The sequence below is a fragment of the Chiloscyllium plagiosum genome, unplaced genomic scaffold (assembly GCF_037043375.1).
Source record: "Chiloscyllium plagiosum isolate Xiang-an unplaced genomic scaffold, Cpla_swu_hap1 HiC_scaffold_27, whole genome shotgun sequence".
NCBI classification, from domain to species: Eukaryota; Metazoa; Chordata; class Chondrichthyes; order Orectolobiformes; family Hemiscylliidae; genus Chiloscyllium; species Chiloscyllium plagiosum.
This window is the reverse complement of record NW_028270165.1, coordinates 84,395,750-84,420,679: the sequence shown is the minus strand read 5'-3', so window position 1 is coordinate 84,420,679 and position 24,930 is coordinate 84,395,750. Positions and strand designations below refer to the sequence as shown.

The 24,930-nt window shown below is 46.2% G+C and overlaps 1 protein-coding gene and 1 non-coding gene across 2 annotated transcripts in view; both read left to right on the top strand.

Annotated features, from left to right (window-relative positions):
• The first annotated feature begins 1,426 nt into the window (after window positions 1–1,426).
• Window positions 1,427–24,930, top strand: part of LOC148144783 (uncharacterized) — a 93,311-nt gene continuing 69,807 nt past the window's right edge. The window contains exons 1-2 of the mRNA XM_087975440.1: window positions 1,427–2,214; window positions 23,243–23,369. Coding sequence (XP_087831566.1) covers window positions 1,427–2,214; window positions 23,243–23,369 — 915 coding nt within the window. The remainder of the gene's footprint in view (window positions 2,215–23,242; window positions 23,370–24,930) is intronic.
• trnae-cuc (transfer RNA glutamic acid (anticodon CUC)) lies at window positions 21,534–21,605 on the top strand. Its single transcript has one exon. It is a non-coding gene; the product is annotated as a tRNA-Glu (tRNA).

Genomic DNA, 24,930 nt, shown 5'->3' with positions numbered 1-24,930 from the left:
TTGGGAAAGGGGAGGGATAGATATCTTGTTTGTTTTTATTTTTAAAATGCACTTGATTCCCACAAATAAAATCAACAGGTACAAGTACAGCACATGCAGTGTTCCTCATTGCAGCTTCAAGGTTTTGTGTCCTCTTCTTACGCGTTGGCTCCAGCACATTCAGCATACTTCCCCCGCCTCCCCCCCCCCCCCCCCCCCCACCCTCCCCATCCCCGCCCTGAGCCGTTGATGCTTCCATTGTTTATAAAATCAAGAGAGGAATGGATAGGGTAAATAGACAAGGTCTTTTCTCTGGGAGTGTAGAACTATAGAGTAAAAGATTGAGGGTGAGGTGGCCCGGGGAGGGGGCGAGGAATTTAAAAGGAACCGAAGGGGCAATTCATGCAGAAGACGGCGCGTATAAGGAAAGAGCTGCCAGAGGAAGTAGTAGATGCTGGTATAATTATGACACATTTAAAAGGCATCTGGATAGGTTTATGAATAGGAAGAGTTTAGAGGGATATGGGCCAAATGCTGGCAAATGAGACCAGATTCAGTGAGGATATCTGGTCAGCATAGACCATTGGACCAAAGGACCTGTTTCTGTGCTGTATATCTAGATGACTCTGGTTTGCCATGCCAGTCTGTTCAATTTCTCTCTTGTGTCATAGCCTTGATGTCTCATTCTAAAACTCCCCTGTGGGGGCACGTTTACCATTTTGTGTCTGATTGGTTGCCAAGAAGCTACATTGCCGGTTCATCCTGAATTTACACACTATATTTTTGCTTCCAAAAATCAGACCTGCTCACTCTCAACAGTATCCCAATGTCGTGGAATTTTATTAATTTTCAGGTGCAGATATCCAAAATTCAGAGAGATGTCAGTTGTGACTGTTTTGCTCTTCTGTCCCTGTCAGATCCTGAATCAGCAATTTCAGGAGAATTAGAATGGAGTGAGAACAGAGGGGGAGAGAGAGAGAGAGAGGGATGGTGCTTTCAGTTTTGTGGAATAATAAAACAAAAGAATGTTCTGCAGAAAGTAGAATTGCATGTTCTGAATTTCTACCCTGGACTGACAGTGTTGACTTTTGTAATCTCTTTTCAGACTATTTGATCTGAAGATGAAGTTTCAAAATCAACACATGAAGGGCTGATGCCTGAACCATTGACTCTCCTGCTCCTCAGATGCTGCCTGACCTGCAGTTTTCTACTCTGATTCTCCAGTATTTGTGAGTCACTCAATCCACCGGGACTGCAACAATTTTCAACTATGATCCAATTCGTTCCTGTTTCAGTACATTTTCAGCATCAGTGGGACTGGAAGAGAGACCCTACTGTTGCAGCAACGCACTGAGTGTGGAGCCTGAAACAGTTATCTGGCCTGGAAAGAGGAATTCGAGGCAGGGAGGGGACATACACGCGTTTGTGTGCAACTGTAGCTTCGGCCATGGAGAAACCATGGAAGTGTGGCGACTGCGGGAAAGGCTTCCGTGTCCCGTCTGCCCTGGAGACACATCGGCGCAGTCACACCCGGGAGAAGCCATTCTCCTGTCCTAAGTGCAGGAAGGCCTTCAGTGATTCCTCCGCCCTGCTGAGGCACCGGCGGATGCACACTGGGGAGAGGCCCTTCAGCTGCCCTAAGTGCAGGAAGAGCTTCAGCGATTCCTCCGCCCGGCTGAGGCACTTGCGGGTTCACACAGGGGCGTGGCCCTTCAGCTGCCTCAAGTGTGGGAAGGCCTTCAGTGATTCCTCCGCCCTGATCAGGCACCAGCGGGTGCACACAGGGGAGAGGACCTTCCGCTGCCCCGATTGTGGGAATGTGTTCACTCGCTCCTCCCACCTCGTGATTCACCGGCGGGTCTCCACCGGTGAGAAGCCCTTCCCCTGCCCCAAATGTGGGAAGGCCTTCAGCGATTCCTCTGACCTGCTGGCTCACCAGCGGGTCCACACCGGCGAGAGGCCATTCACCTGCTCTGTCTGCGGGAAGTGCTTTACACGCTCTTCCGACCTGTTGAAGCACCAGCGGGTCCACACTGGGGAAAGGCCCTTCAGCTGCTCTGTGTGCGGGAAGGGCTTTGCTGTCTCCTCCACTCTACTGACGCACCAGCGGGTCCACACTGGGGAGAGGCCGTTTGCCTGCCTCGAGTGCGGGAAGGGCTTTGCTGTCTCCTCCACTCTACTGACGCAACAGCGGGTCCACACTGGGGAGAGGCCGTTTGCCTGCCCCAAGTGTGGGCAGAGGTTCACAATGTCCTGCAGCTTGAACAAGCACCAGCGGAAGCACCAATGCTCCTAACAATCAGATTCTGCCGGTAACGCTGCTGAGGGTCACCCCCAGGACTGATCCTCCTGCCCTTTCTGTCAGTGGGGGTAGTGGGAGAGTTGGTAGGCTTTTTTGTTTTCTACTGGGGGAGTGGGGGGGGGGGGGGGGAAGGGAGGGTGGTGGCTCAGTGGTTAGCACTGCTGCCTCATAGCGCCAGGGACCCAGATTTAATTCCATCCTCAGGGTGACTGTCTGTGTGGCGTTTGCATGTAATTCCCCGCTGTGTCTGCGTGGGTTTCCTCTGCGTGTTGCAGTGTCTTCCCAAAGTGCAAACGTGCGCATGTTTGGGCGAATTGGCCAAGCTAAATAGTCCCATAGTGTTCAAATATGTGTACGTGTGGTGCATTAGTTAGGGGTAAGTGCAGAGTGATAGGGTAGGAAAATGTGTCTGGGTGAGTTACTCTTCAAAGGGTCGCTCTGAACTTGTTGGGCAGAAGGGCCCGTTTCCACACTGTAGTGCCTCTATGTTTCTATGAACCTTGCTTCCAGTGGGCGCTGCTGCTCATTGAGCCCAAGACCCGCACAAACCTACGACCGCAAGACCATTGGAGCAGAAGTTAAGATATTTTGACCCATCGAATCTGCTCCACCATTTATTAGAGACAAAATAAAAAACTGCAGATGCTGTAATCTAAAATAGACAAACAGGAGGCTGGGCACAATAAGGCAGGCAGCACCAGCAGGTGGAGAAGTCAGCATTTCAGGTATTATCCCTCAGGACTGAAGAAGGGTTCTACCCGAAACGTTGACATCTCCATCAGAAATGATTTATCAGTATGTTGTTAGAACTAGAGGGCATAGGTTTAGAGTGAGAGGGGAAGGATTTAAAAGGGACCGAAAGGGAAAACTTTTCATGCAGAGTGTGGTGCGTGCATGGAATAAGCTGCCAGAGGAAGTGGAGGAGACTGGTAGAATTACAGAATTTAAAAGACATTTGGTTGGGGACATGAATAGAAAGGGTTAGAGGGATTTGGGCCAAGTGCTGGCAAATGGGGCTAGATTAATTAAGAATATCTGGTCCGCGTGGACGAGTTGGACTGAAGGATCTGTTTCCGTACTGTACCTCTCTATGACTACCGGTCCTGATGTAAGTTTCGAATTTAGTAACTTTGAATAATTCAATCTTGTTGAATTCACCTCCTGGAAGGTTTCAAATGAAACCCTCCAAGCGATATGATTTAACTACGCCGAGTTGGATAAAGTATCCCATCAAGTTCACATGAATGCGCAGTTGAAGAAGTTGAAGTCAGAAGTCACACAACGCCAGTTTACAGTCCAACAGGTTTATTTGAAATCCCAAGCTTTGGGAGCATTGCTCCTTCATCAATGCTGCTCCTTCATCACTTCACCTGATGAAGGAACAGTGTTTCGAAAGCTCATGAGTTCAAATCAATCTATTGGGATTCTGACCTGGTGTTGTGTGACTTCTGACCTGTCCACCCCCAGCACCTCCACATCAGAGTTGACGAATTAGATCAGACTTTATTCAGCATGATTTAGTGAGATATTCATCTGGATGTCCTTATGCCTCAAACATCGATTCTCCTGCGCCTCGGGTGCTGCCTGACCTGCTGTGCTTTTCCAGCACCACACTCTCAACTCTGATCTCCAGCATTTGCTGTCCTCACTTTATCCTGGTTCATGTGGAAACTCAACACTGTCAGAGTTACAAAGAGATTCCAGTCATAGAGTACTATAGCACAGAGACAGGCCCTTCAGCCCAAACTGGTCCATGCTGACCAAAATGTTTGTCAACACTAACCTCATTTCCCTGCACTTGGTCCATATCTTTCTAAAGCTTTCCTACCCATGTATTTTTGAAACGCCTTTTCAATGTTGTTAATGTACCTGCTTCAACCACTTCCACTGGCAGCTGTTTCCCCAGGCGAACTACACTCTGTAAATATTTTGCCCCACATCTTTTCTTCCATCTTTCTCCTCTCACCATAAAACGCGTCCTTGCTCTTGAAATCCTTCCTCAAGGGAAGGGACAGCTACCATTAACCCAAATCTACCCCTCATGGTTTGAAAATGTTGCCTCTCAACTTCCTCTGCTCCAGTGGAAAAACATCCCAGCCTATCCAGCCTAAATTCTAATTTGATAATAATGGCAGTGATGATTTTGGCTGTGTGTGTGTCAAGGATCTCTCCTTTCTAAGCCAATGCTGTGCCTCTTAAGTTCACCTGATCTTAAAACGGATGGCACCCCATTCATTTAAAATGTCCATGTTTTCTGTGTAAAGTCGGTCCTGGTCGGCAAATAGGCAGTGGTGTCTAATATTCCCGTAGACTTCTTTTGACCGGGTTCATATGCTCTGTTTTGAGATGTATGAGTAAATCTTCAGAACAAAAGATTAATGCAGCCTTTATTCATGTCTCATTATTAAAAACACTTTCTCCATTTACAGATGTGATTGAGAAGCTTCTCCCAATGAATCTTTGACTGATAACAGCATTTGTCAGGCTTTTGAAAGTCACTGCAGCTCTGTCATAGCACAGGGGAGGGCTCTTTCAGACACAACGCGTCATGTAGAAAATTCTCCCACATTAGTCGAGCAAAGTAGACGTCTTTTTAAGACATTATGAAACTTGAAAGGGTTCAGAAAAGGTTTGGAAGGTTGTTGCCAGGGTTGCAAGGTTTGAGCTACAGGGAGAGGCTGAATACGCTGGTACTATTTTCCCTGAAGCTTTAGAGTCAGCCAGAAACATCTGTTGAATCAGAAAACATGTCTTTCTGCAGCAGCTTTAGACAGACTGCTTGCCAAAACCAAAACCAGGGGAAAAGAATGGGACAACTGCCCTTTCATTGTAGAAGCGTTTTAGAAAAATAAAATGTCAAACCCTTTTCCCGGATTGTTGCCTTAGCCAGTACCTGTTAACCATTAGTGAAAACCTTAATCCTAGATGAATGGGAAGCCTTTTACAACCCCTCCTGAAAATAAACCAACAACGTAATCTTCTTAAAGGAGGAACATGATCACAACAAAAAGCACTTGAACTGAAACATTTGTAACAAAAGGCTGTACAGTTAGCAGGACAAGAAAACAGGTTTTCAATTTCACCAATCAATTTAAATCAGCCCCATTGGCTACCAAAAATTTATTAAATTTAAATCCTAAAGTTTTGACAACAGGACCAATCCTATCATAAAGAATTGGCGGTCTCAGTCATCTGTGTATTAGATAAAGCATCATTTAGAAAAACAGAGAAGGACATTCCTGACGGAGGAATCGGAGGAGGCATCCCCGACAGAAAATGGCGCAGAATATTCCGGAAGACACATAACCTGGTTGTAATCTGAGAGATTAAATTCTATTTTGTGTCATCTGAGTGGGACATGTATTGATTGGAAAAGCATACCAGAAGAATCTTGATTTATTCCAGAATACTCAGTAGTTAGGAAGGATTTCTTCAGTTTGTTAGTAGTTTTGTTCATTTGTTCACCGTGAGAGTTGGTTAAATAAATTGCTGATTGTCGGTTGTAAAGTGTCAGGGATTTACTTTTAACACTACAGCAGGTTACACCACTTATCACACTGACTTTACAGATTAAAGGGCAACGTGCCACTCTTTGGACGTTTCAGTTTGAGATCTTGGTGAGGGGGAGGGGGGCGGGGGGGGGGGGGGTTCAGCCTTCGCTTTGTAACAGTATTGATAACATTCTCTTGAATGCAATGGAGTCAATATTAATCCAAGCCTCTTGTTGTGGTTGTGGGTGAATCACCTTAATTTGGCTCCTGACTCAGAAACCGCACAGACAATCAACTGCTGAAACAATGATTTGCACTTTATTGCACGTCGCAACCACAAATAAAACCTCTCAAGTTCATTCAGCTTCACTCCCCAAACTTGGCTATCACCCAGTTGATGTCTGAAGTTAACTGGTTTTCCACCGACGGTGCCCATCTCTGGAAGTTCCAGGGGTTTGATGCAGTATTATTCTTCTGAGTACTGCTGCGGCTGCATCATTCTGGAGTTGAAGTTTGGTGGCGTTTCCTCAATTTCCAATCTGTGGTGTGACTTTTGTTTTTAAGACTCCAACATCACCTCACATTGCTGGAGACCTCAGGTCTGCAGCTTACCTTCTTATCCTTGAGGGTTAGCTGTCTGTTTGAAACAGCCTGCCATGCAATTAACCCCTCTATGTCAGGGCTTTCCTTCTGCAGGCAGAATTAATTGTTCTTTTGTCACACCATTATTAAACAAGATTATCTTGCCTGTCCCAAGAAACAACTTATTGTGTTGCCTCCTTCTTCCCATGGATGTTCATTAGCAGAAATTAAGCCATTTATCGTATTGAATCTGCTCTGCCATTCAGTCATGGTTGATATTTTTCTTAACCCCATTCTCCCTGTAACCTTTGAGCCCCTTGATACTCAAGAATGAGTGAATGGTGGAGCAGACTCAATGGGCTGAATGGCCTAATTTCACTTCCTGTGGTGTCACAGTTTCTCGTCGGCCCTTTCGTTTCTTGGTCCAGAAAGAGTTATTGTTGGCTCGTGAAGTTTGGGAAGCTCTGGAGTTTACAGGTGCACACCACTCTCCTCTCTGCCTCCTCCCAGAATAACGATTCCTCCTGAGATACTGGCAGTTCTTGAGATCCCTGGATATCCAGGAATACAAATCAGTGTGTCTGGAAGTCTCTGCTGCTACCCTGGAACAGAAGGATTATGGGGAGAAAATTCAGAAATCCGAAGAGCAAAGAGACTTGGGACTTCTAGCCCAGGATTTTCTCAAGGTAAACTTACAGGCTGAGTCAGTAGTGAGGAAGGCAAATGCAACAATGGCATTTATTTTGACAGGACTTGAATATAAAAGCAGGGATGTACTTCTGAGGATCTTTCAGGTTCCAGTCAGGCCACAATTGGAGTACTGTACACAGTTTTGGTCTCCATATCTCAGGAAGGATGTACTGGCCCTGGAACATGTTCAGAGGAGGTTGATGAGAAAGGTCCCAGGATTGAAAAGCTTAACATATGAAGAACATTTGAGGACTCTGGGTCTATACTCAATGGAGTTTAGAAGATGACAAGGGAACTAATTGAAACCTACAGCATACTGAACAGCTTAGACAGAGTGGATGTTGGGAAAATGTTTCCATAGGTAGGAGAAACGAGGACCCGAGGGCTCAGCCTTCAAGTAAAGGGAAGACCTATTGGAACGGAGATAAGGAAAACTTCTTCAGACAGACAGTGGTGTATCTATGGAATTCACTGCCCCAGAAGGCTGTGAAGGCCAGATCGTTGAATACATTTAAGCTGGGGATAACTAGTTTCTTGAGTATCAAGAGGATCAAAGGTTATGGGGAGAATGGGGTTGAGAAATTTATCAGCCATGATTGAATGGTGGAGCAGACTCAATGGGCTGAATGGCATAATTTCTGCTCCTATAATCTTATCATATGCTGATGTGTGGAGGGGTGAGAATGGGGGAAAAGAGATAAAGAGGGGAACACAATTAAAGTGAAGCTGGGTACAGATACATAGGAAATACAATAATTGAACGATAAATTTCAGACCACATAGAAGCACTCGCATACAGAGGGATCTGGCCATATAGATCTCCAAAATTGGCAATACAGGCGGGTAACGTGATCAAGAAGGCACACAGCACGTTTGCCTTGAGTCTAAGAGTTGACGAGTTATGTTACAGCTATTTATTCCGGCCACATTCAGAATATTGCGTGCAGTTCTGGTCCCTACACTCCCAGAAGGACATGGATGCTCTGCGAGAGGGTATAGAGAAGGTTCACTAGGACACTGCCTGGTCTGGAGGTCTCATTATGAGCAGAGAATGGGATAAACCTGGATTATTTTCACTGTGAAGATGGGGCAGAGAGATAACCTCAACAAAATGATGAGACACACAGATTGACTGGACGGGGGTGGCATGGTGGCTCAATCATTAGCACTGATGCCTCACAGCACCAGGGAAACTGGTTCGATTTCAGTCCCAGGTCACTGTCTGTGTGGAGTTTGCACATTCTCCCTGTGTCGATATGGGTTTCCTCCGGATTCCTCTCACAATCCAAATGTGTGGATTCGGGTGGAGTGGCTATGCTAAATTACCCCAATGCCCAGGGATTGGCAGGTTAAGTTGGATTGTCCGTGCTTAAATTGCCCCACAGTGTTCAGGAATGTGAATGTTAGGTACATTAGTCAGGGGTAAATGTCGAGTAATAGGGGTAGGGAAATGGGTCTGTGTGGATTATTCTTTGGATGTTTGGGGTTGGGCCAGATAGTCTGTTAGATAGTCAGAGGCTTCCCCCACCCCACCCCCGGGGTGGAAAAGTCAACTACAAGAGGGCACAAGTTCAAGGCGAGAGGGGGACAGTCAGGGGGAGAATTGAAAGGGAAGATTTTTCACACAGTTGGATGGTGGATGCCTGGAATGCACTGCCAGTGGACGAAGTGGAAAGAGGCACCTTAGCAACACTTAAGGTGTATCTGGACAGACACATGAAGGGGAGGTGAATACAGGGACAGAAACCATGCATCGGCAATAAATAGCAGGTCGAAGTTAGGATTAAGAATTGGCACAGGCTTGGGCGGGGAGGGGGTAGGGGGTAAAGTCAACTTTCCAAAAGCAGGGGATACCTGTATGGTGATGAAGGGGTGGGTGGAGGCTCAGGTGGAGCATAAACACTGACAGAGCCCAATTGGATTGACTGTGGTGGAGACTCAATGGGACAGAGACAAATGTATCTATTTCAGATCTCCCTGCACTTCAGCCGCTTCTGTGGACTGTTTCCGTAGGGAAGGTGCAATCCCAGGCTCAGAGAGCATCAGCCCCCACTGGAAGTAAAGTGGGTGAGAGAGCGGCCATTCAGCATAAAGGAACCCCTTGCCCCTCCCACTTCACCCACTAAACAGAGTTCAAGATGACACTCTCAGCAGCGGTAACAGCAGAGTCCAACCCGAATCCCTGCGCCATCTAACTTATGAAGTTGCTGGTGTCTCCACAAGTTGCACGACTGGGTGAAGCCCTTTCCATACACTGGACAGGTGAACGGCCGCTCCTTGGTGTGGATGCGCTGGTGTTTACGCAGGGTGGAGGAATCACAGAAGTCATTGCTCCACACGGGACAGGTGAACGGCCTCTCCTCAGTGTGGTAGCGGAAGCTGAGCAGCAGGTGATACGACTGGGTGTAGCCCTTCCCGTGCACAGAGCAGGAAAACGGTTTCTCCCCGGTGTGCATCCGCTGGTGCGGCAGTAGGTGGTGTGACTAAGTGTAGCCCTGCCCACACACGGGGCAGATGAACGGGTTCTTGCTGATGTGGACCCACTGGTGGGCCAGGAGGTGGTGTAACTGAGTGAAGCCTTTCCTGCACTGAGTGCTGGCGAACAGCCGCTGCCCGGTGTGCAAACGCCGATGAATCTCCAGTGTAGATGGCGAAGGGAAACCATTCCCACACTCCCCACATTTCCACGGTTTCTCCATGGTGCAGGTGCCCTCGTCTGTCTCAGACCATAACAATCAGTTGAAAACTCACTCACGCTTACAGCATGTGTGTGGTGTTACTGGTGAACCCTCTGATAATTGGAACACTCATTCAGTCTGTAAAGCTTGTTCCAGTCCCTACTCTGATGTGAGGGTATGCGAGACTCTGAGTTTCCAGTCACACTTACGTTTAAAACCTAACTAAGCAGACAGGCCTTTTCCCCTTTGTTTTCACGGCCATCAATATCCACGTCCTCGTGAATCAAGTGACTGTCAGACTTTGATGTGATGTTTGGTCTGAGATTTCTGCCGCCAAATTCTTCTCTTGTAATATTCCAGTGAAGTGATTGCAAGGGTCATCACAGTCAGTCCATGATAGAAAATCTGAACGTAATTCTAGCTACTGTGGAACATTCTTTCCTCTCAATCCCAAAGATCTTTGTGTCGATCTATATGTAACTGTAAACCGACAGGGTTATGGGGCAGACTGCATACCTCCACGAAGAGTTCACATGGACTCAAGTTGCTGAACGGATATCTTTAGTGCAGTGTTGACACTCTTACTGAAGATCTACAATATGCTGCAGTACGATATTACAAGCCCAGGAACAACTGCAAATCAGACAAGGTCTTTTCAGAAGTTGGACCCTGAACTTCTGAATCTGCTGCTGCTCTTCCTCTCTCTCTCTCTCTGAATGAAGATTGATCTTCACCCAGACTGCAACTTCCTTCCTCTGTCACAATATTTGTGAACAAATCCATTTTTTTGAAGGATGGCATGTTTCCTGATCATCACAATTAAAAGGGTGTCTCCCCCTGATATGCAAAGTGACAGTCAGTCAGGGGAGGGCAGGGTCACGTCTTGTGTTGTTGTGTGGAATCTGTGACAGCTGCAACAATTCATCCCAACTCCTGTACTCAGTGCTCCGACTGATGAAAACAAGCATGCCGAAAGTCTTCTTCACTGCCCTGTCTACCCATGACTCCACTTTCTAGGAGCTATGAACCTGCACCCTTACATCTCTTGGTTTGAAATACTGCATATGAAACAGATTTGGTGTTTGTTGGTATGTGTTATTATTTGGTGCTTATCTCGGCTCTAATTCGGTATTTTATACTGAATGCCATGACTGATGAAGGCCAGTGTGCCAAACGTTTCTACCTGTGACTCCACTTTCAGAGAACTGTGAACATGTACTCCAAGATCCCTCTGTTCCACTACACTCTTTAACGTCCTGCCATTCACCATGAAATTCCTACCTTGATTTGACTATACAAAATGTAAGACCTCACACTTATCTATATTAAACTCCATTTGCCATTAACCTTAAACCTATGCCCTCTAATTTTGGACTCCCCGAACCCCAAGGGAGAAGACCTTGCCTATTTACCCTACCCATGTCCCTCATGATTTTATAAATGTCTTTTATGTCACCCCTCAACCTCCAAAGCTCCAGAGAAAATAGCTCCAGTCTATTCAGCCTCTTCCTGTAGCTCAAACCCTCCAACCCTGGCAGCATCCTTGTAAATGTTTTCTGACCCTTTCAAGTTTCACAACACCCTTCCTGCAGCAGAAAGCACAGAATTGCATGCAGTATTGCAACAATGATGGCACCAATGTCCTCTCTGAAGAGGGTTTTAAAACAATATTTATGACTACAAGCAAATCAGGTTAGTTGGGCATGACTTTCCCATAGCAGTTGGTTTTGGTTGTCCTTCATTAACCTATGCTTTATAATATATAAGAAAATATTTTGAGGGATGGGATTGTTGCTAGCACGTCCAACATTTGCTCCCCATCCCTCATGGCCTTTGGACTGAGCAATTGGCTACATGCTAGAAGGCAGTTGAGAGTCAACCACATTGTAGTAGGTCTGGAGTCACATGATGTGAGCGTGTGCACGCGTGTGTAGGGTTGTGAGTGGTAGATTTCCCTCCCTAAAAGAACACTTTCACAACACTCTATAATGATTGGACAAAAATAACAGTTCTGGTAGCATCTATGAGGAGACGACAGTGTTACTGTTTTGAGTCCGGTGGCCTTTCAAAATTAGGCTGGATTCAAAACATTAACTGTTTTCTTTCCACAGATGCTGCCAGACCTGCTGCATTTCCCCAGCAATTGTGCCTTTTGTTGGTGATCTCCAACATCTGCAATTCATTGTCTTAGCCAATAATGGTTTCCTGGTTGCCAGTACAGAGACAAACTCTCACTTCCAGATCTTTTTATCCGTTGAAAATAAAGTCCACTAGCATCCATGATGGGATTTTAATTTTTGTTCTCAGAAGACCGAGATCTCTGGGCTACTTAACCAGTATCACGAGATCACAATCTTCCCTTCATTGACAGTGACATTGACAATCTTGTCCTGAATATTTTTCTTTATTCATTCATGGAACGTGACACTTGGTCTCCCAAAAAATAACCAAGTGCCAATTCAGAGGGCAGTTAAGAGTCAACCACATGACTTTCGATTAAGGGTGACACATTCACCAAACTGGGACAGGACTGAAGATTTCCTTCCTTAAAAAAAAGGTTATTAGTGAACAAGATAGGTACTTATGACAATTGATAAGATCACCAAAGCAGCGATAAGTTTATATTCCAGATACATAAATTGATTTCAAATTGCATCGGGGCCATAGCAGCATCAATTTGAAACTCCAGATGTTAAATCCAGGAACAATTCCCAAATGCCACCAACTCCCTACAATCTCTAGGCTTCCCAACACTGACTGGTCTGTAATTGCCAGTTGCATGCTTTTCCTCCTTACTATTTACTATTCAATTCAGCCCATTGAGTTGACTCTGCCATTTATTCAGATCACGATAATTCTGGGAAACATTTACTCCATTTTGCTGCCATTTCCCCATAATCCTCAATTCCCTTACTGGTTAAAAAAAAATCTATCTCAGCCTTGAATGCACGTAACAACCCAGGCCCAGACTCACCCACTTTTCCACGTCTAGCCTGTCAAGTCGCCTCAGAATCTTGTACGTGACAATAAGGTTACCTCTAATTCTTCGAACTTCTAATAAGCACAGGCCCAACCTATTCAGTTCTCCTCATAAGACATTCTTTCCATCCCTGGTATCATCATGGTCAACCTTCTCTGGACTGCCTCCAATGCCAATATATCTTTCCTCAGGTAAAAGGCCCTAAACTGTTCACAGTATTCAGTTGTGGCCTGACTAATGCCTTACATAGATTCACTATAACCTCCCTACATTTCTACTCTATTGAAAAGGCCAACCTCCAATTAGCCTCCCTATTACTCACTGAAAGTGGATGAAGAGATTCGTGGTTGTGATTCCAAATCCCTCTATCTAATGTCATCCTCACCACCTGCTTTCACATCAACTGTGTCTTCTGCAAATTTAGCAATAGTACCTTCACTTTACTTATCCAAGTAATTCGTATATATATTGTAAATAATGTTGGCCCCAGTGCTGATTCCTGTGGTACACCACTAGTTACAAGTTGTCATCCTGAACATGTCCCTTACCACAACTGTGGTAGTTAGCCAATCCTCTATCCATGCTCACATACAGCCTCCCAACACTGTGGGCTCTTTGCTTACTATTTCATGAGATGTGAATATCATTGGCTGTGCCAACAACTCTTCCCAAACTGACTTTGAAAAGGTGGTGCCGAACTGCCTCTTAAATTGCTTCACAAATATGATGTGGTCTGCAACAATGTTCAGGAGTGATTTCCAGCATTTTGGTCAATAACAAAGAAACAATGCGATATATCTTGCAGTCGGAATCCTGTGTTCACACTTGTCTGTTCTTGGTGGTTGAGGTCATGACTTGGAAGGTGCTTTTGAAGAACCACCACTCATGCAATCAAGCCAGACTAATAGATTGTGGCCCGAGACTCTGCCATTTTGACTTCCCTCATCAATCTACATTCTTTCCAGCGAAGTTACAGTCTCAACCCGCCACGCAATGCCATCTGTTACGGCTTAAAAGATAAGAATGCACATGATTACCGACCGTATTTTGGGTTGTATAAATATTTGCCTGCCAGAATTATTTTCCAAAAGACTTTAATTAAACTGGGTGACTGCATGAAATGGTTTGTTGGTCAGACTATAATCATCATCATCCAAGGAGACAATGCCAGTAATACCATTGAACTCTTTTTGTTTAAAAAGCACAAGTTCTTGATTTATTTTTACAACTTACGAGCATTCACACCTGCATATTCAATGTCAAACTCAGACAACATAAATGAAATTACACCATTAATTTTGTTTTACAACAATCCAACAGATTAATTAATGATACACAGTGAATACCAAGGCTGATTAATGTGAAATGAAATTTGACTGAAAATGTAAAATCGAGATGAGAGATAACAAATGGGGGAAGGGCAGAAGGCAGGAAATGCAGCATCATAGAAGGTGCTCCTCCAGGGAGTGTATTTTATAAACTACAACTGCAAAATATAAACAAACACTCTGACATGATCCTCCGGTTTTAATGTAAACCATACTCCCTTACAGTAGGTACCATTTAAATAAGTTAATAGATACAAGCCTTGAGCAAATCCAGCCTCCAGCCGGGCCCGCCGCTTCTTGGAGCTCGAGAGGGGTTCCCACTCATTCATTCAACAGGAGGCGGCTCAGTTTATTGTAATGGGCACAGAGGGTACAGTGGTCGTGTCTCATTTTGAGGAGGAAGCTGTTTCCTCTCATTCAACAGAAGTGGACCTATTTACTAGAGTTTTTTTTTTGTGGTGCAGCTGCAGTCACCCATAGAGCCCTGAGGCTCAGGTTCAAATCCCACTGCTCCAGTGTGTGCAATAACATTACTGCCCAAGCCACGTGCCAATTGGCAGAGGGATAAGAAAATTAGGGAAGTAAACACGTCAACCTGTTCAATGCTATCTCCAATCATTTCACTTCCTGTCCAATTCGTACTACAGGGAGCCCAGCCTCGTTTCACGGAGGTTCTTTTTGAGAAGTTTAATCGGGTATTTTTGCACAAGTCAAGTTAAGAAAGCCGGGATCTCTCGCAAGACTGCGCGGGAGACAACAATTGTAATTCGAGGCGGGGTGTCTGAATTATGAATTCACTAATAGCCTCATCTAAGCGATGGTGCAGCCCTCGCCAGCCTCTGTCTCTGTGGCGCAATTGGTCAGCGCGTTCGGCTGTTAACCGAAAGGTTGGTTGTTCGAGCCCACTCAGGGGCGGTGAGTTCGCTGTTCTTCACTGGCTTCGAAGCTGAGTGCTTTTGATGGGGTCAGGAAAATGTTCCCCAAACGGAAATCCTCTCCACAAAGGGGTTTCTGAATTGAATTAATGTCTAACGGAAGGGACTGCGGATGCTGAGAAGCCGAGACAAAAAGAGAAACTCGGCAGGTTTGACAGTACCTGTCGGAGAAAACAGAATTTTGAAATGTTGTCTCTGATTCTCTTCCCACAGATGTTGCCTGACCTGCTGAGTTCCTCCTGCAATTTCTCGTGTTGTTTTTAACGGAAAGTACATTTCACCTTTTGGGATGAAACACCTAGACTCGCCATGTGCAGATATTTATTCCTTTCGAATCACTGTGAAGTGATTGGATTCAAACAAACTCTGCGATGATTCACTCTTTCTCAGCTCCACAGGCAGACAGACCTGGGAAGTGAAGTTGTCAGTGTGGTTCTGTATTCGTGGGCCGAGTGGTTCATGCGATGGACTTGAAATCCATTGCGGTTTCCCCACGCAGGTGTGAGCCCTGCCGAGTACAAAATGAGAAATGTCGTCGAAAAGAAAGGGAGCTTGCTCCCCGGCTTCTTCTTTAAGATTCAAATCAGTGGAGGGGGAAAAGTATTTCACTCACATTGGGACTGGTGGGTATCTGCAACCCACTGCCTGTTCGGGTGGAACAAGCAGATACCCGCAGAGCTTCTTTTGAGGCGATGAGCCAAGTGTTTGGAAATGAGATTAGAACAGTGAGGGGCTTGAAATCGTGATCGAAATGAAGCAGGCACCTGAGGACAAGGGTATTTCCTTTGCCAGTGAAAGATACTGCTTCACAAAGTTGGGCCTGTGGAAGGGAATCAGTGACGGTGATTATCTTTGGTTGTTCACCTTGTGAAGGTTCCCATTGCTGCGCATGTCCGTGTTAACGTCAGAACTCTGCAGCATGGTGGCGTCAGGTACGCACAGGGCCGGGGCGCAATGGATGACGCATCTGACTCCACCGACCTGTTTGAAGTGCAGCTCACAGTTTCTTCACACACCCCAATTAATCTTTCTCATTGTCCTGAAGCCGGCATACGGTTTGAATTCCCGATCTGCGGGAATGAGAATCTTTTCACTGTCTCGCGTCAGTAAATGTCCCTGAGAACATCGGAGTCACGTCACAGCGCTGTCAGATGAGGGGAAGCTGAAATAGCCCCACACGCTGCTCACGGGCACACTTTCCTTTCCCCAACTCACCGCCTCAACCACTGCGGCTCCTGGGAGTGGAAAGGAAACAATCACCAAAACCCAGTCTTAGCTTTGTGTATCTTCAGAAAATAAGCAAAGGTTCATCCCTTCGGATTTTCTATCCTGGGCTGACAGGGATGGGTTTTGTCACTCTTTTGTAGGACATTGCAAGTGGATGTTTTGCAGAAAAGCACCACAATGCAATCTGATTAATCAGGACCTGGATGTTTTCGGTCTTTGAATGTAAGTGTTGTGCTCAACAACTTTGTTGTTCACAGTTTATAATACTTATCTTCCCAGTCCCCTGTATCACTTATCGAAAATGTTTAATTTGCATCTTGTAATCCTTTCACTGTCTGCTAATGAGGATAGCGTTTCCGTGTTTTACCTAAATTATCTTGACCTTGCATACCTCAAGCCTCAAGCTAATTTCACGAGAAAACTTTTCCAGTTCAAAAGCCAACTGTTAATGAAGGCTCTGTTTCTTGTCACGTATCCAATTTCAGATCGATGTTGTTAATGTCCCTTTTATTCCTTCAGATCCAGGTTTCGCTCACAGGGCTAGAACAGAACTGTCACCAAATACATTTACCAATCTACGTTCATCCTATCGATTGTATTAGCATCATCAACACTTCTCATCAAAATAACTCGAGAGACTTTCACCACAATTTTCTGTGAACAGTTCCACATTAGCTTTGCTGAATGAACCCCAAATTTCTTGAAGTGGCTCCTTATTTTCGGCCCTGATTATTAATCTCTCTATGCATGGGAATGGATCCTTCCCACCCGTTCTATCACTCATCAATGTGTGTAGTTCAGTTCGATCTCCCATCAGCCTCCTCTGTCCTGATCAAATCCAGGGGAACAGGATACGTTGGGACTATGGCGCGGACAGGAAAAGCCCAATACTCACCTTTCCTGTTAGAACCATTCCATGAGAAATTTTAGACCACAACTTTGGGCGTGTAGTTGTCGCCGAACACTTAAGCTGCTGGCGTAGAGATCCTTTGGGGCTCCCCCGCTCAGGGTGGTAACCTGCTGACTATGCTTTCTTCACTGGCGATTTTAAATGACTTCCTGTTGGCTGCATTATCGCTCAAACTTCACAAAACCCGTCTCGATAAAATCCAGTTTTCTCATGTCTGGGAATTGATTGCCATGCAGGAAAATCGGGTTGTGAACAAACAACGTACCAGCCTCACAACGTCAGCTCTGTTTACCTTTCCACAGATGCTGCTCGACCTGTTGGCTTTCTGCAGTATTATCTATGTTTATTAGGCACAAGTGCTGCTTTTCATTCAAGAACTTCAATCCCTGTCCTCTGGTAACTGACTCTGGTCAGTGGCAATTGATTCTTCTGATCATTAATCTGCCCATTCCCACCGCTTCTTCTCCCATCATGATCAACAGCTCCAGGAAATCTCCAGTTAACCTTCTTTGCTCCAAAGCGAACATTCCCAACCTTGGGAATGTCTCTCCAAAATGGAAATTCCTCATCCCTGGAAATGAATCATGGCGTACAATTGGGAAGATGTTTTGGCAAAATATTGTCAGTTACGAAATGGAAAAATGTTCATGAAGCAAAACAGAAATCCCAGTCTCCAGCTTTGTGAACCTTGAGAAACTCTTTGGGAAGCGGATTTCGAGGAGAATGAAAGATGAACTGTCCGACTGAGTAGAGACAGTCCAGACACCGTCCCCTTGTTGAAGATTGCGGGAGATTGACTCTGATGTTCTCGGGACATGAACTGATCTGAGACATTGAAAGAATTGTCGTTCCTGCACATCAGGAATTCAAACCCCTTCTCGCCTCCGAGCCAATGAGAGAACTCGGGAACAGGCAAAACACGGAAAGGCTCGAAGGGTGACGGCCCGGAGTAAGAAAGCTAGTTCCTCCTGACATGGATGTGTCTCCAGCCTGTCCCCGGTGTCTCCACAATGAATGTCCCAGGCTTTATTATGGAAAAGTAAAACTGATAGACGACAACTGGAAATCGAGGCCGGGAGGCTGAATTATGAATTCACTAATAGCCTCCCCTAAGCGATGGCGCAGCCCACGTCATCGCCTGTCTCTGTGGCGCAATTGGTCAGCGCGTTCGGCTGTTAATCGAAAAGTTGGTGGATCGAGCCCACCCAGAGGCGATGAGCTTCTGGTTGCCTGTCACTTTAACACGCCACCCTGTCCCGTGGCCCACATCTCTGTCTCAGACATGCAGCAGTGTTCCAACAAAGCTCCGCTCCAGTTGGAAGACCAGCGCCTCATTTTCCGTTTGGAATCCTCCAGCCTTCAAGATCGAGTTCAATATTATTTGGACCCGAACTCCCGCATGCCCTTGATCCCTACCACACCCACACGAGGCCGTGTTATCATATCATCTGCTGTTACACACGACTTATTGTTAGCCAGGAATAGTCTCCATGAACAGTTCGTCACCCTCCGACACAGATCGTTATTCTCTCCTTTGTCCCTCCAATGTTCTCCCTCTGAACTCGTGGCAAAGAGAGCAATGTGGATTGATATCCCTGAGCCAGCTCTTTGTCCCATCTCCAGGAACCAGGTTCTCTCCACTGGCGGATAATTAAACCACTTTGTTGTTGCGTTGACGTGAGGAGATTATATAAATATAAACTTTTCTAAATCCCCACCTTCCGTTGATTGAACTGTGAGTTCACTCTGAATCACAACACGTGTCACAGCGCAATTTGAGGCCCACATTAGCTCTGCTGGTTCTACACAGCAAGTAAATGAGAGTCTCTATTCGTATCATTCTCTTGCCTTCGCCCTGTAAATCTCCACATTGTTACTTTGGACATGACCACCGAATTCCCTTTTTTGTTCTTGAATCTGCCTCCTTGTCACGGTCAGACAGGGACAAGAAAGTGTTCTTCCTCATGTCACTTTTACTTTTTTTTCCAAATGCCTTGAAATCTCTGCCAATTTTTGGGAAATTGAAAGGATTCTCATTCCTGCACATGAGGCTGAATTGATTTAATTTCTAACGTAAAGGACTGCGGATGCTGAGAATCAGAGACACAAAGAGGAGCTGCTGGAGAAACTCAGCCGGTTTGGCAGTACCTGTGGGAGAAAACAGAGTTCTGAAATATTGTCTCTGATTCTCTTTCCACCGATGGTGCCTGACCTGCTGAGTTGCTCCTGCAATTTCTGTTTTTGCTTTTAACTGAAAGTTTATTTCATCTTTCGTGATGAAACAACCAGACTCGCCATGTGCAGATATGTAACCCTTTCGAAACCTGTGAAGTGATTGTATTCAAACAAACCCAGCAATAACTCACTATTTCTCAACTCCACAGGCAGAGAGACCTGGGAAATGAAGCTGTCAGTGTGGTTCTTTATTCCTGGGTCGAGTGGTTAATACGATGGATTTGAGATCGATTGCGGTTTCCCCACGCAGGTGTGAACCTTGCCGACTATAGTTGAGAAATATCGTCAAAAAGAAAGGAAGACTGTTCCCCGGTTTCTTCTTTAAGATTCACATCATTGGAGCGGTTGGAAATCTGCAACCCATTGCCTGTCAGGGTGGAACAAGCAGATACGCACAGAGCTACTTTTGAGGCTATGAGCCAAGTGTTTGGAAATGAGACGAGAACAGTGAGGGGCGTGAAGTCGTGATCGAAATGAAGCAGGCAGCTGAGGACGAATGTGTTTTATTTGCCAGTGAAAGATACTGCTTCACCAAGTTGGGACAATGGAAGGGAAGCAGTGACGGTGATTATCTTTGGCTGTTCCTCTTGTGAATGTTCCCATTGCTGCGCATGTCCGTGTTAACGTCAGAACTCTGCAGCATGGCGGCGTCAGGTACGCACAGGGCCGGGGCGCAATGCATGACGCATCTGACTCCACCTACCTCTTTGAAATGCAGCTCACAGCTTCTTCACACACTCCAATTAATCTTTCTCATTGTCCTGAAGCCGGCATACGGTTTGAATTCCTGATTTGCGGGAATGGGAATCTTTTTACTGTCTCGCGTCAGTAAATGTCCCTGAGAACATCAGAGTCACGTCACAGCGCTGTCAGAGGAGGGGAAGCTGAAATCGCCCCACACGCTGCTCATGGACATATTTCACTTTCTCCAACTCACCTCCCCAACCACTGCAGCTCCTGGGAGTGGAAAGGGAACAAACACCAAAACCCAGTCTCAGCTTTGTAAATCTTCAGGAAATTAGAAATCTGTTCATCCTGTTGGATCTTCCATCCTGGCCTGACAGCGTTGATTTTAAATGGCTGTCCAGTCAGTGCCGATTCGTTTTGGCTGAAAAACATCTTCCTTATCTCATCCCAGCATTTCTTGCCACAGAGAACTGTGCGGCAGAGTTCATGTATATATTTCCTTGTATGGTATTTTGTAAATAACATTCGTTTGCGGGTTGTTTGTATAGGCTATTCCAGGTTCATTAGCCGCTGTTTAAGTGTGTTGGTAGGTTTGTGGGCTACCATGATGCTGAGAGCGTTGAGTTGTCTGGACATCATTTCCCAGATCTCTTTTATGTAAAGTAATGGGGCTAGGGTTTCTGCACACGTTGTGTCTGCTTGTGTCAGTTTGTTGATGTGAAATCGACATACTGGGTTTATTGGGTAGGCAAAAGTGCGGATTGCAGATGCTGGAAACCAGAGTTTAGATAAGAGTGGTGCTGGAAAAGCACAGCAGGTCAGACAGCTTCCGAGGAGCAGGAAAATCGACTTTTCGGTCAAAAGCCCTTCATCAGGAATGGAAGCAGGACGCCTCCAGGGCGGAGAGATAAATTGGGGGGTGGGGGTGTGCTGGGCCGAAGGTAGCAAAGAGTACAATAGGTGAATGGGGGTGGGGATGGAGGTGAAAAGTCAGAGAGGAGGGTGGAGCGGATAGGTGGGAAGGGAGATTGGCAGGTAGGACAGGTCATGAGGATAGCACTGTGCTGGAAGTTTGGAACTGAAGTAAGGTGTGGGGAGGGGAAATGAGGAAATTGGTGAAGTCTACATTAATGTTCTGGGTTTGAATTTATCCGAGGCGGAAGATGGGGCGTTCTTCCTCCAGGCATCGGGTGTGGAGGGAGCGGCGATGGAGGAGGCCCAGGACTTGCATGTCCTCGGCAGAGTGGGAGGGGGTGTTGAAATGTTGGGCCAGAGGGCGATGGGGTTGATTGTTGCGGTTGTCCTGGAAATATCCCCTCAAGTGCCGTGACTGGACTCTGCGAGGAGTCTCCAGCCTCCCCAATGTAGAGGAGACCGCATCGGGAGCAATGGATACAAGAAATGACATTGTTGGATGCACAGGTGAAAGCTTGCTGACGACCGCGGCCCAGGTTCGATTTCCGGGCAGGAAAGTAATTTTTAGGAGAGCTGACAAGAGGAATCCGCATCTCCCTGGTGGTCTAGTGGTTAGGATTTGGCGCTCTCACCGCCGCGGCCCGAGATCGATTCCCGGTCAGGGAAACCATTTTCAGGGGTGCAGGCTACCCATTCTTCTTAAATGCGCTGTGTAATTATTTACAGTCGTTCCTGGGTGCTGCAGTGTGTCGTGGCTCGTTGAAATAGTGTCCTGATTCAGATTTGTTTGTATGTGGAGGGATGATTGCTTCTGTAGTTCAGTACTTGGTTCGTGTGTGTTGTTTTCCTGTAGAGGCTGTTTTGAATTTACCATTGACTGTTTGCTCTACTGTGACATCTAGAAATGGCACTTTGTTGTTGTTCTCCTCTTTTGTGAATTTTATGTCAGCGAGGATATTGTTGATGGTGTTGTAGGTTTCCTCTAATTTGTTTCATTTTTTGATGACAAAAGTGTCATCACTGTCGTGGACCCAAAGTTTGGGTGGATCGTTGGAAGGGCTGTTTGTTCGAGTCTCTGCATTATTGCTTCTGCTCGGAATCCTGATACTGGTGGTTTCATGGGTATTTCGTTGATTTGTTTGTAGGGCTTGTTACTGAATATGAAGTGGGTGGTAAGACATAGTTCTACGAGGTTGACAGTGCTATCTTTGCTGATGAAGTTGGTGCTGTGTTTGTGTCTCTGGTTCTTCGAGTAGTGTCTTCAGTTTTCTTTGGCCAAGTTGATGTTAATGGATGTGAACAGGGCTTTTATGTCAAAGGACAGCATTATTCCATACTCTTCTATCTTAGTGTCTTTGGTGTTCAGGAATTCTTGGATGGAGTAAATGGAGTGGCGTGAATCTTCGACTTGGTGTTTTCAGTGGAGGCCTTTGACTAGTCTGCATATTGGTGTTCCAAATGGTGAGGCTTTGGGCCTGAGGGGGGCTCCTGGTTTGAAGAGGAGAACAACAACATAGTACCATTCTTAGATGTCACAGTAGAGCGAACAGTCAATGGGGAACTTCAAACTAGCGTCTACAGAAAAACAACACACACAAACCAAATACTTAACCACAGAAACAATCATCCCAACAACCACAAACGTTGCTGCATCAGGACATTATTTCAACGAGCCACTACACACTGCAGCACAGAGAAACTACGAAGAGCAGAAGAGGAATTCGTATATAGTGTATTTAAGGAGAACGGGTACCCAATAAACCCAGTCCGCCGATTTCTCATTGATGCTTCCAAGCTGACTTTCAAAAATTCGTTTGGCCGTCCATTCTTTCCTGTTTGTTTTTGGCGGTTTTGAAAGCTTTCGCAATCCTCTGACTGAGTATTGGAGTTGGGAAGTTATGTTGTGGCTGTACAGGACATTGGTTAGACCAGTTTTGGAATATTGTGTGCAATTCTGGTCTCCTATCAGAAGGATACTGTGAAATTTGAAAGGGTTCTGAAGCACCAGTGGGTCCACAGAGGGGAAGAGGCCCTTCTGCTGCCCTGAGTGTGGGAAGGCCTTCAGTGATTCCTCTGCCTGCTGCCGCACCAGTTGGTCCACACCGGGGAAGGCTGTTCTCCGGCCCCAAGTGCGAGATGGCCTTCAGCAGTTCTTCCCACCTGCTGAGACACCAATGGGTCCACACTGAGGAGAGGCCGTTCTTCTGCCCTGAGTGCAGGAAGGGCTTTGCTCTTTCCTCCGACCTGCTGGCCCATTGGTGAGTCCACATGGGGGAGTGGTCGTTCAGTTGCCCTAAGTGCAGGAAGTCCTTCAGCAATTCCTCAGTCCTGCTGAGGCACCAGTCCGTCCACACCGGGGAGAAGCCGTTCTCCTGCCCCGAGTGTGGGAAGGGCTTTATCCGCTCCTCCACACTGCGGAAGCACCAGCTGGTCCACACGGGGGCGGGGGGGGGGGGTTGGGGGGAGGCCATTCTGCTGACCTGAGTGCGGGAAGGCCTTCATAAATTCCTCCACCCTGCTGAAACACCTGTGTGTCCTTCAGCAGTGGGAGGCCCTTCAGCTGGCCCGAGTGTGGGAAGAGGTTCATGTTTGCTTGCAACTTGCGGAAGCACCAGCGGGGGCACTGCTGCTCATTGAGCCAGGGACTGCACATTGCCAATGAAATGATCCAAATAAACCTCAGACCGCAAGACCATCGGAGCAGAAGTTAGGCCATTGGGCCCGTCGAGTCTACTCTGCCATTCGTTAGAGACAAAATTAGTGCAGATGAGATTAGCTACAGGAAATAGGCCATTTGTCCCAACAGGTCCACACAAACCCTCCGAAGAGTAACCCATCCACACCCATTTCCCTCTAACTAATGTACCTAACTCTATGGGCAATTAAGCATGACCAATCACCATGACCTACACATCTTTGGTTTATGTAAGAAGACAGGATCGCCCAGAGAAAACACATGCAGACACTGGGAGATTGTGCAAACTCCTCACAGACAGCTATCCAAGGCTGGAATCAAACCTGGGTCCCGTGCGCTGTCAGGCTGCAGTGGTAACCACTGAGCCACTACATATTGCAACCCGAAGTTGCAAGCAGGAGGTTGGGAGAATACAGCCTCAGAATGTGGAGTAGTCAGCGTTTTGGGTATTAACCCTTCTTCAGGACTGAAACGTTAACTTCTCCATGAGAAACGATTTATGGGAATGATGCTGGGGGTTGTAGGGTTTGAGCTCCAGGGAGAGGCTGAATAGGCTGGAGCTGTTTTCCCTGGAGCATCGGAGGCAGAGGAGTGACCTAATAGAGGTTACAAAATCATGAGGGGCATGGACAGGGTAATAGACAAGGTCTTTTCTCAGGGGTGGGGGAGTCCAGAACTAGAGGGCATAGGTTTAGGGTGAGAGGCGAAATATATTAAAGAGACAACGTCTTCATGCAGGGGGTGGTACATATATGAAATGAGCTGCCAGAATATATGGGTCAGGTGCTGTCAAATGGGACTAGATTAATTTAGGATATCAGGTCAGCATGGACAAGTTGGACTGAAGGGTCTGTTTCCATGCTGTACGTGTCTCTGACTACTGGTCCTCATGTAATTTTAAAATAGGGTCCAAGTAACTTTGAATAGTTCAATCTTCTTGAGCTCACTTCCTGAAAAGTTTCAAATGAATCATCTGAGCGATACTGTTTAAACATGCTAAGTTGGACAAAGTATCCCATCAAGTTCAACACAAACCCAGAGTTGAAGAAGTCAGAAGTCAGAACACCAAGGGGACCAAACTGATCACAATATTCCAGGTGCAACCTTATCAACGTCCTGTATAACTACAACATAACTTGCCAACATCTATACTCAATTCCCTAACTGATGAAGGCCAGTGTGCTGAAACCTTTCTTCACTGCCTTGTGTACCAATGTAATCAGAGATATAGGACCTACTTTAAACTGATCCACAATCCAGCTTCTGGGAGCCCAGAATCAGAGTAGTGCTGCGTGA